General features: G+C 45.1%; 1 protein-coding gene across 1 annotated transcript in view; it reads left to right on the top strand.

The window, feature by feature from the left end:
* Enah (ENAH actin regulator) overlaps window positions 1-20288 on the top strand; it is a 112322-nt gene that overhangs the window by 88034 nt on the left and 4000 nt on the right. The window contains exons 6-14 of the mRNA XM_090341584.1: window positions 868-1088; window positions 2123-2893; window positions 5752-6053; window positions 8254-8396; window positions 9160-9202; window positions 10625-10639; window positions 10761-10812; window positions 12317-12383; window positions 16873-16935. Of these exons, the coding sequence (XP_090197710.1) occupies window positions 868-1088; window positions 2123-2893; window positions 5752-6053; window positions 8254-8396; window positions 9160-9202; window positions 10625-10639; window positions 10761-10812; window positions 12317-12383; window positions 16873-16935 (1677 nt within the window). The remainder of the gene's footprint in view (window positions 1-867; window positions 1089-2122; window positions 2894-5751; window positions 6054-8253; window positions 8397-9159; window positions 9203-10624; window positions 10640-10760; window positions 10813-12316; window positions 12384-16872; window positions 16936-20288) is intronic.

The raw sequence follows: 20288 nt of genomic DNA, 5'->3' as shown, positions 1-20288 counted from the left end.
AATAGGAAATGGCACTGTGGCTCAAGAGGTAGAGTGCTAGCCTTAAGCTGAAGAGCTCAGGGACAGTGACTAGGACCAGAGTTCAAAACCCCATGACTGACCCCCAAAAAAGAAAGAAAAGAAAAGAAAACACTAGTAGGGAAATGATTCTTATAATTTATCTGGTGTTTAAAGTTTGTGTACATTTTGATATGAAGCATGTCCTGGAAAAAGAGAGCGGGGATCAGAGAGAGAATCAAATTGTTAGTTACTTTTCATTCAACATTTCTGTCTTCTTAATTATGTTTTGAAGTTGTTTGTCTTACTTTGTTTCATGGTGCTGGGAATTAAGCTCAGGTCCTGTAGTTCAAGCAGGTACTCTACCACTTCATCCACACACCTAGCCCTTTTGTTTTTATATTCATAATGGAGACAGGGTCCTGAGGCCCTTCATTTCCTGGGCCTGGGTTCTCTTCTTGTGATCTTCCTACTTCCTGGCTGGGATTGCAGGCATTAGGCCAACATGCCCCCAAATTCTGGCTTTCCTTGTTTTGTTTTCTTAAATCAGCAAGCACTTACTTAGCTATGGCCCTTCATGATATTTTATAAAATGATAGTTTATTTCTTCTATCTTTAGGAAGAAAAATAATATTAATTTTTTAACTAAGTGATTTACAATAATAACTTCCAGTCGTGAAAGTGTTGTGTTCCTTCCACCTTATTCTTGGACGCATAGCACAAGCCTTGAGTGGGATGTGCTGAAGCCTGGGGCCGAGTCATTCTAAAGGTAGCCCTCCTTCCTGTGGAGAGCAGTGCACCACCTTTCTTGATGAACGTGGGTTCCTTGTTAGGTGCATATTTTTATTTGTTTTTTTAAATCTATTTCAGGCAACTGCAAGAACAGCAGCGTCAGAAGGAGCTGGAGAGAGAAAGAATGGAGAGAGAGAGGCTAGAGAGAGAGAGGGTGGAGAGAGAGAGGCTGGAACAGGAGCAGCTGGAACGGGAGCGGCTGGAGCGCGAGAGGCAGGAGCGGGAGCGCCTGGAGCGCTTGGAGCAGCTGGAGCGGGAGCAGGTGGAGTGGGAGAGAGAGCACAGAGTGTCAAATGCTGGTAAGGGTTTGCAGGCGCTGAGCACCTTGGTCTGAGCAGGAGCTTCCTGCCCAACAGAGCTTGTTCAGTGTGTGCTAGGGATGCCACACAGCCCAAAGTGACTCCCTCTGGCTGCTCAGAAACTCAGAGGGAGCCCCTGGGAACATTGATTCTAGCGTTCCAGTTCTTCTCATGTCCCCATAAATGGGCTATGAAGGGTGGACGTCTCACATGGGAAATCTTGTATGTTGAATGGGCCTGGAGCATATTTCCCCCAAGAAATTCCCCAAGTCATCTCACATCCCATCTGTAGTATTACAATGTTATGCAGTAAGAAATTAGTTTTTGAAGGAGAAGTTAAAATCATAGGTAAAAAAATTATATTCCCAAACTTACTGGTTGCATTAAGTATAGTTTATAGTATTCTGAAAAGTCATTGAATATAAAAATACCTAATGGCATTGGTTAGAAGACATAAAGATTTAAGATGTGGCTGAAAGTTTGAGATATTTGATCATCTTTAAAGAACTTTTATTACTTATTGCCTGAATCAAAATCCTCAATGTGAGTTGACTAAATATTGGTTGGTTGGTGGGTTATATTCATTTGTTTTTAACTGCCTGGAATTATGGCTAAGAAGACAGAACTATTAGCATTTAATTAATATTTAATTAGAAGGTCACTTGCCTTTTGTAGTAAATATTTTGCCAGTTTGGCTATTTGTCGTTTTATTTTTTTAAACAACTTAATTTATTTTTGTGTTTATGATTCTTTGCCCATATTTTTAATGTCCCTTTAATAGACTAAATAATTAAAACTAAGACTGCTCCTGACCTTATAAGAATAGAGCAGTTGTCTGCTTATTCAATTAAAATAAATTTATTTCGTCCCCTTTGGATCTTACCGTGTGTGTATAGGTTAAGAGTTACTGCGTGAAATGTATCTAATTCTCTGCTGCTGACTGTAGTGTGATTGCTGGTTCCGTGGCTTCACTCGCTCCCTTTTTCTCTCTCCTCTTCCGTCGTCTCTTGCTGCTGCTTTCCGCCTCTGTCCAGCTCCGTCTTCAGACAGCTCCCTGTATAGTGCTCCACTTCCTGAGTATTCCAGTTGCCAGACTCCTTCAGCACCTCCTCCATCATACGCTAACGTCATCTCCGCTCCAGTGTCCGAGGCCACTCCAGATTACGCTGTAGTGACTACTTTGCCACCTACTTCCACACCCCCTACACCACCCCTGCGGCACTCGGCAACACGCTTTGCCACCTCTCTAGGTTCAGCCTTCCACCCTGTCCTTCCCCATTATGCCACAGCACCTCGTCCTCTGAGCAACACTTCTCGGCCTTGCTCTCCTGTGAACACACCCTCTTCTCAGCCTCCCGCTTCAAAGCCCTGTGCCTGGTCTACTTCCAGTTTCTCACCCCTCCCTCCGTCTCCTCCAATAATGATTAGCAGTCCCCCTGGCAAGGCCACTGGGCCCAGGCCTGTCCTCCCTGTCTGTGTCTCTTCTCCTGTGCCCCAAATGCCTCCGTCACCGACAGCACCCGATGGGCTGTTGGACTCTGTATCAGGCCCTGTGTCTCCGCCGCCGCCGCTGCCTACCTCGGGGCTGGCAGCAGCCCTCCTGCCCTGCGGACCGCAGGCCTCTCCTCCTCCAGGCACGCCTCCCACCTCGGCTCCCTCCTCCAAGCCCAGTGTTCTCCCTTCTCCCTCCGCAGCCGCCCCTGCCTCTGTGGAGACCCCTCTAAACGCTGAGCTGGGAGACTCCTCTGCTTCTGAGCCAGGCTTGCAGGCAGCCTCTCAGCCGGCCGAGACTCCAGCCCCTCAGGGTAAGGTTTCTTCATGGCTACTGACAGTAGTAGCTCAGCTCCGATGCCCAGGAGCCTGGGAGCAGGGCTGAGGGCTTGTGGTGCCAGAGAGCCATGTGGTCGATACAGTTAAAACATGAAAGGTAAAAAGAAGCAATTTAGGTCCTGTTTGCTTAATTGCAATTGAAGAATGTCTCTATGGAACTAGGTTTTAGAATCCTTTGCAACATTGTAGATTGTGCTTTCCCATCTTGAAGACATTCTGATTGACTCATATTGTCCATTGTGCAGTGAAGCTCTGATGTTGTTTTGCTTTTTGGACTTTTTTTTTTTTTTTTTTTTGGAACTGGTCCTGGGACTTGATCTCATGTCTTAGGTGTTGTCCCTGAGCTTTTGTGCCCAAGCCTAATTCTCTACCACTTTTTTTTTTTTTTGAATAGTTAGTTCATTGGAGATGAGTGTCTCGTGGGCTCTCCTGTCTAGGCTGGCTTTGAACTACAATCTTTAGATCATAGCTTCTGGATTAGCTAGAATGATAGGCATGAGCCACCAGCATCTGGCCTTAGTTGCTTACTTCTTAGAAGACTTAAAACTCCAGCTGTTGAATGCTCAGCAGGCATCATTAAATAACCACCCTAGCCTTTCCTTGGAGCCCTTCTGCATTTGGCCCATTTCACAGTGGCCTTTCCTGTGGTGCCACCTTAACCCAGCGTGGCTCTGCAGGAGTAAAGGATAGCAGGCTTGGTATAGGCCCTAAAAGGCAGAAGGCTCCCAGCATGCAACAGGAGCAGAGGATGAGACCACTACCTGTGTAAGTAGAGAAGGACATGATTCCTTAAGAAAAGGTTTGCCCTCGACTTTGTTTTTTGTTCCTGACACTAGTGGGGTTTGAACTCGTGATCTCATGCTTCCTAGACGGGTATTCTACCACTTGTGATATACTTTCAACCATTATTGTTTTAGTTACTTTGAGATGAAGTGCATTTTTTTCTAGGCCTGCCTGGACCAAAATCTCCCTGTCTACAGGCTGTTGCTTAACTGAATTAAAGTATGAACCAGAGCTGGGAGTTTTGCCCAGTGGTAGAGTTCTTGCCTAGCATGCATGAAGACCTGGGTTCAACTCCTCAGTACCATAGACATAGAAAAAGCCAGAAGTGGTGCTGTGGCTCAAGTGGTAGAGCTCTAGCCTTGAGAAAGCCCAAGGACAGTGCCCAGACCTTGAGCTCAAGCCCAGGACTGGGTGGGGAGGGGGGAGGTGTGCACTACATCACCTGTCTCACTTGCTGGGATAAGCGCTCCCTTCATTTTTGCCAGGACTGGCCTAGAAGGCAATCCTTCCATTCTCCCATGTAGCTGGGTTTATGAATGTGAGCTACTGCACTGGGCTGAGGTTTTTTTTTTGTTGTTGTTGTTATTGTTTTGTTTTGTTTCCATTTATGTAGGATGTAGGAGGTTGCTGAAAACAAATGCATAAGCTGTGAACTATGTTATGATATCTTTTTAAAGAAAAATATCTATTTCTACTATAAAGTAAGAAGACATTGTCAATAGTTTTTGAGATGCCAGTGCTTAAGTAGAGATGGGTTCTAGGAGTTTGTCACTGTGGCAGTGCCTGGCAACCTGGCAGCTGGACTTGTCTGGAGCTCAATTCTATGGCCATGCACGGAAGAAACGGCCACTTGGCTCTGGGCTCCTCTTAAGCCATTTGTGGGCCTGTGCAGCCTGCCCAAGCTGCTATGGACAGAATTAGCAGCGGCCACCCAGTGTGCAGACCGCACACTGCCTCCACTCTCCTAAAATCCCCTTACACTGTGAAGAGGGTGTGTCTGAGCAGGGCACCCCAGTATAGTCCTAGCTGCTCAAGAGACTGAGATCCGAGGATTGTGGTTCCTGCCGTGCTGAGACTCTCATCTCCAATTACCCACCAGAAAACCAGGAGTGGTGCAGCCTTGAGCAAAAAAAAAACCCCAAAACCCTCAGGGACAGTTCCCAGGCCCTGAGTTCAAGCCCCATGACTAACAAAGTAAAAAGAAAGGCGTACTTATTTGGTGTTGTTCATTCCCTGTGATTTTGCAAGACTTAGGCACTTCTGTCTTATACTCCTATTTTGGTGCTGTTGCTGGTTCTTGAACATGGGGCCTTTTGCTCTCCCTTGGCATTTTTTGCTCAAGGCTGGCAGTCTCCCACCTGAGCCACAGCTCTACTTCTGGCTTCTTGCTGGTTTCTGGGATATAAGAGTTTTATGGACTTTTCTGCCTGGGCTTTGAATCATGATCCTACAGTGTCAGCCTGCTGAGCAGCTAGGGTTAGAGGGTGTAAACCACGAGAGCCCTGGTGCATAGCGAATTTAAATGTAGAGTATTTGTAAGCCCAAGACTCACTCCTTCATATTTTTAATCTGGAGACTTTGATTGTCTTTTGCATATGCCTTCATCCTAAAATATATTGTCTCAGCCGCTGAAGATTCATATTCAATATTTAGGATTTGTTACTTCACATAGCACTAGCTATGTAGCATATATACTAGTTAGTGCGTGTGTGTTAAGGAGTGCTTGCTTCTCAAATTTTACAAACAGTTTAATGATTATCTTCCAAATTATTTTGAGAAGACATCTCATTATAGGGTCTTTGTTATGTACAGTTCTGTTATTAAAGATATAACATTAAAATATATAAATGTTTTTAGTATATTGTGGTCTTTAAGTAGTTATTCAGAGTAGCTGCCATTAGCAAAGCAGTTTGTGACTACAGTAGACTGTGCATTCTGTGAGTCAACTTAGTTTTAAAAACATGGCAGTCTGCGTGGCCTGCCTTTGTAAACTAGTTTCAGTCACTTGGTTCCACTTCTGATGGCTTACACTAACCTTTCTTCTTCTCAGGTGTTACCTCCGGACCACTTGCCCCTCCACCTCCTCCCCCACTCCCTCCAGGTCTTGTGCAGACCTCCATTCTCCCTCCTCCCCCAGGACCTCCTCCCCCACCTCCCCTGCCATCCTCTGGGCCACCCCCTCCCCCTCCCCCGCCACCTCTTCCTAGTCAAGTCCCCCCGCCTCCCCTGCCCCCTCCTGCCCCACCCCTTCCCGCATCTGGATTTTTTTCTGGATCCATGTCAGAAGACAATCGTCCTTTAACTGGACTTGCAGCTGCAATTGCTGGAGCCAAGCTTAGGAAAGTGTCTCGGGTAAATACCTCTCCAGTGTCCTCTCCTTCTGTGTCCTGGGGTAAATACCTCTCCAGTGTCCTCTCCTTCTGTGTCCTGGGGTAAATACCTCTCCAGTGTCCTCTCCTTCTGTGTCCTGGGGTAAATACCTCTCCAGTGTCCTCTCCTTCTTTGTCCTGGGGTAAATGTCTCTCCAGTGTCCTCTCCTTCTTTGTCCTGGGGTAAATACCTCTCCAGTGTCTTCTCCTTCTGTGTCCTGGGGTAAATACCTCTCCAATGTCCTCTCCTTCTTTGTCCTGGGGTAAATGTCTCTCCAGTGTCCTCTCCTTCTGTGTCCTGGGGTAAATACCTCTCCAGTGTCCTCTCCTTCTGTGTCCTGGGGTAAATACCTCTCCAGTGTCCTCTCCTTCTGTGTCCTGGGGTAAATACCTCTTCAGTGTCCTCTCCTTCTGTGTCCTGGGGTAAATGTCTCTCCAGTGTCCTCTCGTTCTGTGTCCTGGGGTAAATACCTCTTCAGTGTCCTCTCCTTCTGTGTCCTGGGGTAAATGTCTCTCCAGTGTCCTCTCGTTCTGTGTCCTGGGGTAAATACCTCTCCAGTGTCCTCTCCTTCTGTGTCCTGGGGTAAATACCTCTCCAGTGTCCTCTCCTTCTGTGTTCTGGGGTAAATACCTCTCCAGTGTCCTCTCCTTCTGTGTCCTGGGATAAATACCTCCCCAAAGATAAGGAAACAGAGGACTCCTTTTCTCTGTCTTGCCATCATTAGATGACTATATTTTTGCCCCTCATATATGCTGTATGTATGAGCACACCTGAGAGGGTGAGAGAAGGTCGCAGAAACAGTGGAGAGTGGGTGACACCCAGGGCTGCACTAGACATGGGTGAGATGGAACGAAGCAGCACGGGGTGGTGAGGGGAGGGAGGGAGAGAGAAAGAAGGGTCAGCCAAACACCTAGCAAAGGAGAGAAGTGTATGCATATCACCCTATCTGGAAGAAATAGTGTGTTTCAGTTCTGGGCCTTGAGCTCAGGGACTGAGCACTGTCCTTGGACTTTCTCAAGGCTAGAGCTCTACCACTTGAGCCTCAGCACCACTTCTAGCTTTTTTTTTTTTTTTTTTTTTTGCCAGTCCTGGGCTTGAGCTCAGGGCCTGAGCACTGTCCTTGGACTTTCTCAAGGCTAGAGCTCTACCACTTGAGCCTCAGCACCACTTCTAGCTTTTTTTTTTTTTTTTTTTTTTGCCAGTCCTGGGCTTGAGCTCAGGGCCTGAGCACTGTCCTTGGACTTTCTCAAGGCTAGAGCTCTACCACTTGAGCCTCAGCACCACTTCCGGCTTTTTCCTATGTATGTGGTACCGAGGAATCGAACCCAGGTCTTCATGCATGCTAGGCAAGCACTTTAACCACTAGGCCAAACTCCCGGCCCCACTAGCTTTTTTTCTATGTATGTGGAATTGAACCCGGGTCTTTGGGCATGCAAGGCAAGCACTCTACCACTAGGCCAAATTTCCTGCCTAAGAAACAGTTTTATTGTGAATATCCAAAAAGTTAAACTTTTCGTATATAAAACTTAGGGGTTTTATATTTTTCAGTATTCATAAGTTTTGTAGATTGGAATGGTGATGCTTATTATTATGAAAGTTAAAAAGTGATCCTGACTTTAGCTAAGTATATATGCCACAGTAATGTGAAATGTTTTCTCTCTCTCTCTCTCTCTCTCTCTCTCTCTCTCTCTCTCTCTCTCTCTCTCTCTCTGTCTCTCTCTCTCTCTGTCTTTCTCTGTCTCTCTCTCTGTCTCTCTCTGTCTCTCTCTGTCTTGGGCTTGAGCTCAGGGCCTGAACTCTGTCCTTGGGCTTTCTCAAGGCTAGAGCTCTACCACTTGAGCCTCAGCACCACTTCCGGCTTTTCCTATGTATGTGTTACTGAGGAATCAAACCCAGGTCTTCGTGCATGCTAGGCCAGCATTTCTTGATAAAGACATCTTTAGAGGAAAAAAAGCTCAGTTGTATTTTGGAGGGAAAGCACCACCGATGGATGTGTCCTCAGTGTGTCACATGTGTGACCTACCTGTGTGCTGCTGTGCCACCCCATTATTGGTGATGTTAGATTTGACAGTGTCCAGTGATAGAAAGTCAGTCCTGTTCTGGACTCTGGTGTAATTGTAATAGTTGAGTGTTTGGAAACTCTGAACGTAGGAAATCATTGTGTGTCTGTGTTCTCACCCAGGTGGAGGATGCATCTTTGCAGGGCGGAGGGCCGACCACTGGCGTGAACTCGGCCTCCAAAACAGACATGGGCCGTGGCAATGGTCCCCTTCCCTTAGCAGGTAGCGGCTTAATGGAGGAAATGAGTGCCCTGCTGGCCAGGAGGTGAGATGCTTTGTTGCCTGAGATGACTTTGTCCCATGTCCTCTGTGTGGGACTCTTGTTTGTTTTTCAGTGGTGGGGTTGAACGTGGGCCCTGAGCTATGTAGACTCAAAACTAATAATGCTCTACCACTTCATTAATTGGAGGAAGGAATACCGTGATTTTCCTGCCCAGGCTGGCTTTGAACTGCAGTCCTCAGATCTCAGCCTCTGAACCAGCTAGGATCCAACCTAGTTTGAGCCACCTGTGCCTGGTTAATTAATTATTTCTACTTTTTTTTTGGCCAATCCTGGGCTTGAACTCAGGCCTGAGCACTGTCCCTGGGCTTTCTCAAGGCCAGAGCTCTCTACCACTTGATGCACAGCACCACTTCCAGCTTTTTCTATGTATGTGGTACCAAGGAATCGAACCCTAGTCTTTGTGTATGCTAGGCCAGTACTTCTGGCTTCATTGTGTGTGTGTGTGTGTGTGTGTGTGTATGTGTGTGTGTGTTTAAAAAAATTTTTTTTGGTTGGTCTGTGGCCCTGGATGCTGTCCCTGAGCTCTTCAGCTCAAGGCTGCCACCCTACCCCTGAACCACAGCACCACTTCTGGTTTCTGGTGGTTAATTGGAGATGAGAGTCTCTTGGACTTTAGTTCCCAGGCTGGCTTTGAATCTCAATCCTCAGATCTCAGCCTCCTGAATAGCTAGGATTACAGATGTGAGCCACTGTGCCCGGTGCAAGGTAATTATTTTTAAAAATAGAATTTGCTTTTTTTTTCTAGGAGAAGAATTGCTGAAAAGGGATCAACAATAGAAGCAGAAAATGTAAGTGAATAAAGATGGTCTCCTGCCTTCAACAAGTTGAAGTATAACTCATTCAGAAAACTGGCTTCACTTGGACTTAGTTTTAATGAATGTTTGCTTATTTTTAACTTCAGATATTTAAAATTGCTTGTTTTAGTGGTACTTATAAAATTTCAGTGGCATTCTTAGTAAAATGATTTGAATGTGTGGATTTGAGGGAAAAGCTTTTTTCCCTCTTTCCGCTAGCATTCTAAGGAGTTTCTTAGTTAGACTCACCTTCTTTGTTTATTCATATATATATATATATATATATATATATGGCTGCAAATATGTGATATCTCTCCAGTTGGATCTTTTTTTTTTTTTTTTTTTTTTTGCCAGTCCTGGGCTTGAGCTCAGGGTCTGAGCACTGTCCTTGGACTTTCTCAAGGCTAGAGCTCTACCACTTGAGCCTCAGCACCACTTCTGGCTTTTTTCTATGTATGTGGTACCGAGGAATCGAACCCGGGTCTTCATGCATGCCAGGCAAGCACTTTAACCACTAGGCCAAACTCCCGGCCCCATCCAGTTGGATCTTTTTAAACTGCAAATGACATTTAACTTTTCTTTATTGCTGGGTAGTATTCCTGTGTGTGTGCATGCATGTGTGTGCGTGTGTGCATGTGTGTGCAGCATCCTCGTTCATTCATCTGACTGACTCCACGGAGGCCTGTTAGGAGCAGTTATATGCACAGTTACTTTCTGGTGCGCTGATTTTTTTCCCCCTCCTTCAGATCCAGTAATAGTTTGGTGGGTTATAGAGTAAGAAACTCCATATTGTTAATGAATACTTTTTGTACTGCCCCACCCCTCCCTGGAGCCTGTGATCATTAAGAGTATAACATTTATGTCCTCCACGTTTCAACCTGGCAAACCCCTGTGTCTGTTCTTGAGCTCTGGTGTTCACCCCTGGGACTGTTCTTGAGCTCTGGTGTTCACCCGTGTCTGTTCTTGAGCTCTGGTGTTCACCCCTGCATGCCGCTGCACCTGTTCTTGAGCTCTGGTGTTCACCCCTGCACGCCTGTTCTTGAGCTCTGGTGTTCACCCCGTGCCTGTTCTTGAGCTCCGGTGTTCACCCCGGGTCTGTTCTTGAGCTCTGGTGTTCACCCCCGTGCCTGTTCTTGAGCTCCGGTGTTCACCCCTGCATGCCTGTTCTTGAGCTCCGGTGTTCACCCCGTGCCTGTTCTTGAGCTCCGGTGTTCACCCCGGGTCTGTTCTTGAGCTCTGGTGTTCACCGCTGCACCTGTTCTTGTGCTCCCGTCTTAACCACGTTGTGTGATGGTGTTCCCTGTCCTTTGGCTGCCTTCTTCCTCCTGTCTGTTTTCATAGCAGGGGCTGGAACAGGACCTCAGTGAGGGTATGTGGGGGAGGGGGTAGTGGGGACTGTGGGGAAGGAGGTGAGAGAAGGAAGGGGTCACAGCTGGAATGGAAGGGAGAGGGCAGGTCCAGGGGACAGTGCAAAGAATAAGGAAGCAACCATGAGAAACAGCACATGTATATAGCAGACATGAGACTTACACATATGTTTCTGTATGTTTAGGAAGAGGCAGAGCCTGTAACATCTAAGGCGGCCTCATCAACAAGTACACCGGGTAAGTTGAGGAGAAGTGCTGTCACCTCTTCTAACCTTTCTTTAAATGTTAGCACGCTACAATTAAAATGTGGTCCTGTGGTCGATCGCTAAAATGCGACTCTTTTTTGTTCCCATGGACGGTCTCTGCCTTGTGACCAGGAACTGCCATTGCTTTTTTCTAGGCACTGGCAGAGCTGATAAAGTGGTTTTCATACACGTTATTATGTGGTCAATGATTTAAAATTGCTTAGTGAAGGAAGGGAAATTATACTGGAAATGTAATGAGCCACCGTGCCCAGCAGTGCTTTTTTTTTTTTTTGCCAGTCCTGGGCTTGAGCTCAGGGCCTGAGCACTGTCCTTGGACTTTCTCAAGGCTAGAGCTTTACCACTTGAGCCTCAGCACCACTTCCAGCTTTTTTCTATATATGTGATACCGAGGAATCGAACCTGGGTCTTCATGCATACTAGGCAAGCACTTTAACCACTAGGCCAAACTCCCGGCCCCGCCAGCAGTGCTTTTAATCTTAAAGATAAAAATTAAATAATCACTGTAGTCTTTTGAAACGTTCTCAAACGTGAAGAAGGTTGACCTTTCGCTACTCAGGGGGCTAAGGATCTGAGGATCCCATTGTAGAGCCAACCCAGGCAGACAAATCTGAAACACTCTTATTTCAATTAACTAGTAAAGAGCCAGAACTGAAGGTGTAGATTAAGTGGTAGGGAACCAGCTATGAGTAAAAAAGATGAAAAAGAGCATAAGACCTGAGTTCAAGCAGCACCAGAAGAAAAAATACATATTGCTGGGTTCTTTTTTACCTTTTTTTTTTTTTTTTGCCAGTCCTGGGCTTAAGCTCAGGGCCTGAGCACTGTCCTTGGACTCTCTCAAGGCTAGAGCTCTACCACTTGAGCCTCAGCACCACTTCTGGCTTTTTTGTATGTATGTGGTACCGAGGAATCAAACCCGGGTCTTCGTGCATGCTAGGCAAGCACTTTAACCACTAGGCCAAACTCCCGGCCCTTTTTACTTATTTTTATTTATTTTTTTGCCAGTCCTGGGGTTGAACTCAGCACCTAAGCACTGTCCACAAACAGCCCCTCCCTCAAAGAAAATTCTGGGGGAAGGGAAAAGGGGACGAAAACATGAGAAGGGGTACCAGTGTTTGAGAAGTAATGCACACATTATCTGTGGCCACAGGGCCACTTCTGGCTTTTTCTGCGTTTGTGGTACTGGAATCAAACCCAGGGCCTTGGTGCATGATAGGCAAGCGCTCTACTACTAGGCCAAGCTCCTGGCCCTCTAAGGGGATTTTTTAAGGAGGTTTATATGTTTGCTTACTAATTTCATATTTTAAGGTCTGAAATTGTGGAGATTAGGATAGCTAATTTTTAGGATTTAAATTTGAATCTTTTATCCTTGTTACTACATAAATGGGTATGATAGTATCCATTTTAGTATTTCATTGTTTCACAGTGATTTTTAGGATGCATAGATACTGAGTAATATTTGTTTCTTATTTTTAAAGAACCAACCAGGAAACCTTGGGAAAGAACAAATACAATGAATGGTAGCAAGTCACCTGTCATCTCCAGGTATCAGTTTTTTTCTGTTTTATGATATATGCATATGAATCAAATATATGTTTAAACCAGTGCATTTTAATGTAGGAATAATGAAATTTAAAATAAAATTTATACAGGAAAGTACGTAAAGCACCTAATTTTTTGTCGGTCATGGGGCTTGAACTCGGCCTCGGCTCTGTCCCTGAGCTCTTTAGCTCAAGGTTACCACCCTAACTCCTTGAGCCATAGGGCCACTTCCAATTTTCTAGTAGTTAATTGGTGGTAAGAGTCTCTCAGTTTCGGGGCCAGGAGTTTGGCCTAGTGGTTAAAATGCTTGCCTAGCATGCATGAAGACCCGGGTTCAATTCCTTGGTACCACATACGTAGAAAAAAGCCGGAAGTGGTGCTGAGGCTCAAGTGGTAGAGCTCTAGCTTTGAGAAAATCCAAGGACAGTGCTCAGGCCCTGAGCTCAAGCTCAGTTTCTAGTGCCCAGGCTTGTTTTGAACCTCGATTCTCAGATCTCAGCCTCCTGAGTAGCTAGGATTGCAGTCATGAGCCACTGCGTCTGGCAAAGCAGTCTCAGCCCTGCTATTACTTGATAATCATTGAGCCAATTGCATTTTTACTAGTGCTTATCTGAAATTTCCAATAGATTTAGTTACTTAAAAGAGTTTTTATTAGCATCTATTAATTGTATGGAAGGGGGCTTGTGACATTTGCATACATGCATACCAATTCATATTTTATGTCACTCTTGCATACCCTCACCTCACTTCTAAAACAATTTCAACAAGTTTCACTGTTCTGTTTTCGTATACGCTGAGTGAAGGTGACCCATGACCTATATGCAAAGCAAGTACTACAACCGTACTTGTCATCGTTACCCTCTCTTCTCTCTTCCTACTCTACCATGTTATCAAGAACCCTGGCTTACTTTGCTTGCTTGTCACTTTTTGTCTTCTAAGGGTTTTTGTAGGTGTATATAAATTATACCAAAGAGTTTCACCATGTATTCCAGACATACTGTATGATATTTCAATCAGAATAACTTCTTCATACACAGTTCTTTTTTTGTTGTTGTTTTTGTTTTTGCCAGTCAGTCCTGGGCTTGAATTTAGGGCCTGAGCACTGTCCTTGGGCTTTCCCAAAGCTAGAGCCACTTGAGCCACAGCACCACTTCCAACTAATACATAGTTCTTTTTCCTCCTCCCCATCGTACTATAATAATTTTCATCTGTACACACTCACTTAAAAATTACACATTTTTACACATCTATGAATATGTTATATATGACCTTTAGGTCTAGCTTCTGTAAATGAGCAAAGACATGCAGATTTAATATTTTGAGTTTGCCTTATCTTGTTTGGCATTATTTTTTTTTGAAAGGTTCAAGTTAAGGAAGGAATATTACAAAGAATACTCCTCTCATGCACTCTTTTGCCTAGACTACCAGTTGTTAGCATTTTGCCTATGTGTCTTGAACTCCATAGTTGAAGAGCAATTTCTCAATAAGTCCTGCATCACTCTAAATATAGCATTTCCCAAACCCAGGCCATCTCCTGCAGAGCCTGACTGTTGTAACTCCCAGGAATTTAGTGTTGGAAACCATTATCTCATATAGCTCTTGTTCATATTTGTCCATTTATCTGAATGGCATCCTCTATAGATTTGGCGTATTAAAATTAAAATTTTCTGAAGAAATTTTTAAACTGAAAATCAAAGTGAGATAAAAGACTGTAAGAAAGATCAAAACAGAACTTGGAATTTATGACATAGAATGTGTTCTATCTCCATTGAAATTGTTAACCATGGTAATGGAGCTGTGGCTCAAGTGGTAGAGCACTGGCCTTGAGCAAAGAGCTCAGGGACAGCGCCCAGGCCCTGAGGTCAAGCCCCATGACCAACAGAAGGAGAGGAAAGAAGGAAAGAAGTAGCTAACCATAATCAAGTTAGGAAGGATGGTGTCAGAATCAAGACTTGTTGGCGATGATTTCTGTATATTACACATAGGTACAGTCAAGCAGATTCAAGATCCAGTATTAAGTATGCATCATTATGGCTAAATTTTTGTCTCATATATTGATTTTTTTTCTTTCATGAGACATTCTAAAAGGCTGTTTTACACAGTGAAAACTTTATGTATTTAGAGAATAAAAATATCTTTTGCCTTTTCTTTCTGAGTTATTCACCTTAGTTTTGCCTCCCGAAATACAAACTTGACTGAATTGTAGAAATTGAATATAGAAAAGTACTTGTTTGCTGGGCGCTGGTGGCTCTCACCTGTAATCCTAGCTACTCAGGAGGCTGAGATCTGAGGATCTTTGTTCAAAGCCAGCCTAGGCACTAAAATCTGTGAGACTCTTATCTCTAACCACAAGAAAATCAGAAGTGGAGCTGTGGCCCAAGTGGTAGATCACTAGCCTTGAGTCCAAGAGCTCAGGGACAGCACCCAGGCTCAGAATTCAAGCCCCATGACCGACCAAAAAGAAAAGAAAAGTACTTGTTCTACATTAGACTAAATAAAAACTTGGCTTGACCTCTTTGTGATTCTTTCTGCTGGTGACACAGTTGTTTAAGCCTTATAAAGAACCATATATATAGTTTATGTCCCAAAGTAGTCCTTGTTGGCCGTAGAGGAGAACTTTTTTGGTAGACTTTTCTCCATAGGGCAGGAAGAATGCACATTTCTATCTCTCAGATGCCTAGTGAAGGTAACTCCGCTCCTTCCAGTCAAGTGTGATGTAGAGAGCAGGTGTGGATAGCGCAGAGCTCCAGGGCACAGGGGCCTGTGGATAGAGAGTCCTCCTTCCACAGCCGGTGCCCCTGCGTCTCTGGGCCAGCTCCATAGAGAGCGCCTGATGACAAGCCAGAATGCATCTGGGGGCACAAGGCAGGGTTCTCCCAGTGGAGGTGGTCCTGGGTTTGATGGACCTTACTTAGTGAAGACACTTGTGTTCAGGAAGTACTGAGAAGGCTCCCATTTTGAAAATGGGAATTGACTCTTAGTAATTGTGTTCAGATCTGGTAGGAGGGGGTGGTTCCTTTTCCTTTCCCAAAATGGAAACGTTGAAGCCCGCGCACATTGATTCAACCAGAAATTCACACCTGAAGGAGTCGGAAGCATGTTGCAGACCTTACTCTAAGTCATCTCCTCTTCTGAACACAAGTATTTTAGTCGTGCCTTGCGATTGCACCGTCAGGGAAGCACAGCCGCTTCTCTCTGTGTGTCTGTGGATTATCTGGAGCAGGGGATGCCCTGCTGTGCTGGGATGTAAGTACAGGGAAGTATGAACAAGCGTGGCACTTGTCTGCATCTCAGCTTCCTGGGAGGTGGGCAGCATTGGTAAAGTGGTAGTAAACTGGCCTGGAGCCCCTGGGCCCCCTTAGTGGGAAGCACGAGGAGGAGAATCGCAGTCCAAACCAGCATAGGCAGACACACAGTGCCCTTCCTGAAAAGTCACTGAAACCACAGGGGACACTCACACAGGAGAACACCTGCCTCAGTTCAAACCCCAAAGCTGTCCCCCACCCCCCAAAATGTTGGAATCTAAACATTTTAAGACCCAGCTAAAATGCACTATTGGAAAGTTTATGAGTTTTCCCAATGAAAGCTTACTCATTCACTGTGGGGAAAAGGTGGTGTTTTGGTTTTTTTTTTTTTGGTCAGTCATGGGGCTTGAACTCAGAGCCTGGGCACTGTCCTTAGACAGTTTTTTCCCCCCCCTCAAAGTAGAGCTCTGCCATTTGAGCCACAGCACCACTTTGGGCTTTCTCTGTATATGTGGTATATAGGAGTCAAACCCAGAGCTTCATGCATGCTAGGCAAGCACTCTACCACTAGACGACGCTCCTGGGCCTAGGAAAAAGGTTCTTCACATGCCTGGAGAGGATGCTGAATTTGTATACTGGAGGCTCCTGTGGATTTTCCTTTGGGGCTTGAACTCTGGATCTGTGCACTGTCCCTGAACTCTTCAGCTCAATGCTGGTGCTCTACCACTTGAGCCACAGTGCCATTTCCCGTTTTCTGGTGGTTAATTGGAGATGAGTCTCATGGATTTTAGTGCCTGGGCTGGTTTTGAGTCCTGATCCTCAGATCTGAGCCTCCTGAGTAGCTAGGATGACAAGCGTGAGCCACCGTGCCAGGCTCTAGTGGTTTTCATCCCTGCTGACTGGACAGTGGGAGGCAGGTCCTGCAGTCTGCACCTGCCGCTGGGTGGTGAGGAGCGATGGCCTGGTTCGTGGCACTCTGTGGACTCTACCTCAGTCTCCCAGTAGCTTCTTTGTGGCACTCTGTGGACTCTACCTCAGTCTCCCAGTAGCTTCTTTGTGGCACTCTGTGGACTCTACCTCAGTCTCCCAGTAGCTTCTTTGTAGATCGTGTAGAACTAGTACGTGAGGAAAATGGACTCCTGTCATTCTTTGTTTGCTGTAACTACAAAGTCTGTAACAAAGCAACATGAGAATTACTGTTTTAAGTTCTCTTGTGAACCCCTTTAAATGGTTTTTCCCCTTCATAGACGGGATTCTCCAAGGAAAACTCAGATTGGTTTTGACAGCAGGTCCTGTGAGCCCTTGCACAGGTACCCTCCTGCCGTGGCCTTGTGCTTGGAGACAGGGCAGGGTGAGCTTTTTCTACCTGGATTGGTAATCACCACAAGAGAAGAGGACGGAAGTTCTCACCCTTAGCATGAATTCAAACACTTCCAGCATCCTTGATAGAGAGTTGATTATCAATGCAAATGGAAGACAGAATGATCTCTATGTTGTCTAGGCTGTCTGTAGCTTTAGCGTTTTCCATTAAATTAAGCTTTCTTTGGGATTACGAGACAAGACTTGTAAAAAGTGGAGAAGAGCCCAAGCTGGGGGAAGGCACAGGAGTCCCCGAGGCTGTGGGTTTCCTTAAGGGATAATCTGTTTCCCAGGCGTCTCACAGTCAGTTATTGTGCATTCTAGTAGCTAACATTTGGTATGAATCATCTATTTCATTCTTAATTAAAAGAAGTTGACAATTTAAAAAGTCTTCAGATAGTTCTCAGCTATTTGTAGAAATGAATTGGCAGGACAATCACTTAAACATTGTAGTACAGTTATAGTCGGTTGTCTAGAGGCAACACTCTATAAAGTAATGAAAACCTGATAAATTGAGATTATTTATTTTTTACTAATTGTATTGAAAACCCGTAGATTAAAAATAACTGAAACAGCCAGGAGTGGTAGCGCACACCTGTAATCCCAGCACTTGGGTAGCTGAAGCAGAAGGTCAGGAAGTCAGGGCCTTCCTGGGCCTTAGTAGCTGGAGGGTAAAAATACATTTCAAGCCTGTTGAAAACATGAGTTAAATAGTAATAAGACTGAAGAGATTGGTAAAAAATTCTTACCCACTAATGCTATTTTCATGTCGGTGATGAACAAAATACCTGACAAGTTTAAGTTGTCAGCTAGAAGAATCTCCACAAAATGTTTATATTGCAAAAGTGAAATGGTTTTTCCTGATTTTATTTTTGAGATGGATTAACTGTTCTGAGCTAAAGCTTAAGAAAATTTGCTAGAATATGGAGAGAAAAATAGGATTTGACTGTCTTTACATCATACTCCCAAGATAAGGTTTATTTAAAAAAAAAATAAAACAAAAGTGGTGATTACATCTTTCCTTCAGTATGAAAAGTTCCCCTTGAGTTAATTCTTAGGGGGTGGTGGTGGTGGTGGCTGTGGTGGTGGTGGCAGCAGCAGCGGTGGAAGGATTGCATGTTAGCATGAATTAAACTTTTAAAAATTGCATGTTTTCACAATTGTTTATTACGTGCCGCTTAAATCTGTTAGTAAATACGGATGGTGCATGTATAGCATTGCGCCCAGTTCTGAGGCCCCTGAAGCTAGCTTCGGGGAGAGAGAAGCGTGTGTGAAAGGCTGTGTGTCTGTCCTGAATGATTGCACAACCCAGCCCCAGGGCCCTGGCACACTGTGGATCTCGGCAGAGGAAGAGTTGCAGCCTGGCGAACATAGACCAGTTTGGCATCGACTACTTACTTCCCGTGCCTGAAGCGGCACTTCCTATACAGCCGTTCTGAGCGGTGCCTCCTCTGTCCATCTAAGCAGATACTCAGGGACACACATGGGCTGATTTGGGTCACCACAATCTTTGAACACTGGTCTCTTTCAGCCCTGAAGCAGATTAGCTCAGTGTTCCGACTTCATGAATAATGTAGAGGGCTTGAGGTGCTATGTCTTTTGCATGAATTATGAAATAGCTATACAAAATACCTATTGCAAAAGCTATAGCTAGGCTGGGAATGTGGCCTAGTGGTACCGTGCTTGCCTTGCTCCGGCACAGTGCCTGGGCCCTGAGATCAAGACCCAGGACTGGGTCTTGATTCTCATTTCTAGTAGTGGTACTCTGCGTAATTGAAAGTAAGTGCTTTGACTAATGGTTTCAAACAGCACTGGTTTGTAGATTTTGAAGACTGGTCATCATGGACCGGGAGCATGGCCTAGTGGTAGAGTGCTGGCCTAGCATGCATGAAGACCTGGTTCAAGTCCTTGGTACCACATACATAGAAAAGGCCAGAAGTGGGGCTGTGGCTCAACTGGTAGAGCTCTAGCCTTGAGAAAGCCCAAGGGCAGTGCTTAGGCCCTGAGCTCACACCCAGGATGGGGCGGGGTGGGATGGCCACTATCTATACTAAACCAGAAGATAAAGATATTCCTGTTAAAATTTCAGATTTTCTGCTGAGAATTACTGGATTTATTAAGGGGAGCACTTGAGCACATAAGCCAGGCTTTATTTAGTGTTAAGACTTTAGTTTAAAGTATACCTAATTTGCTAGGCACCAGTGGCTCATGTGTCTAATCCTAGCCACGCAGGAGAGTGCATCTGAGAAGCCAGCTGGGAAGCAAAGTCCCTTAAACTCTTATCTCCAACAAATTACCAAAAAAGCTAGAAGTAGAGCCTGTGCCTCAAGTGGTAGAACATGAGCCTTGAGCAAAAGAAGATGAGGGATAGCTCCTAGACCCTGGGTTCAAGAAAAAGAAGAGCCACTGGCCTGTAACCCTAGCCACTCGGGAGGCTGAGAGATCTGAGGATCAAAGTTCAAAGCCTACCCAGGCACTAAAGTCCTTGAGACCCTTATCTCCAGTTAACCACCAGAAAACCAGAAGTGGTGCTGTGGCTTAAGGGGTAGGGGGCCCTAGCCTTGAGCTGAAGAGCTCAGGGACAGTATCCAGGCCCAGAGTTCAAGCCCTACAGCTGACAAAAAAAGGAAGGAAAAATATGTGTGTGCGTGTGGGTGTGTTCCTAAAACTGACTTTGTCATATAAAATTTTTGATCAAAGCTAACTTTTGAAAGTATAGTAATAGTTGAGAATCTACTTCTAAACTTTTTTTTTAAATTGTTTGCCAGTCCCTGGGTCTTGAATTCTGGGCCTGGGCACTGTAGCTCTTCAGCTCAAGGGTACTGCCATACCCTCGAGCCAAGCCCCACTTCCTGTTTTCTAGAGGTTAATTGGCGATAAGAGTCTCAGGTCCTTTGTGCCCGGGCTGGCTGGCTTTGAACCTAGATCCTCAGATGTCAGCCTCCTGAGTAGCCAGGGTTACAGGCGTGAGCTACGGTGCCCAGCTTTGTTCTTGGACACTTTTTACTCAAGTTTAGCACCCTGCCACTTGAACCACAGCTCTACTTCTGGCTTTTTCTGAGTGTGGTAAGGAGGAATCGAACCCAGGGCTTCATGTATGCTAGGCCAGCACTCTACACTAGGCCACGCTCCTTCCTCATCACTTCTCACACACTGACACCCCTCTCGTGTTTTTGTCCCATGTTCTTTTTTTTTTTTTTTTAAGCAAAGTAAGTTTATGGAAGGAAGTTAGTTTAAAAGAACTGGTAGTTCCATTTAAAAACCAAAAAAACAAAACAACTTTGTATGGAGGCAGCCATATAGT

The sequence above is a fragment of the Megascapheus bottae genome, chromosome 10 (genome assembly GCF_031878675.1).
Source record: "Megascapheus bottae isolate mThoBot1 chromosome 10, mThoBot2.hap1, whole genome shotgun sequence".
Lineage (NCBI taxonomy): Eukaryota > Metazoa > Chordata > Mammalia > Rodentia > Geomyidae > Megascapheus > Megascapheus bottae.
Note: the sequence above shows the minus strand (reverse complement) of the source record. Positions and strands in the feature narration are given on the sequence as shown.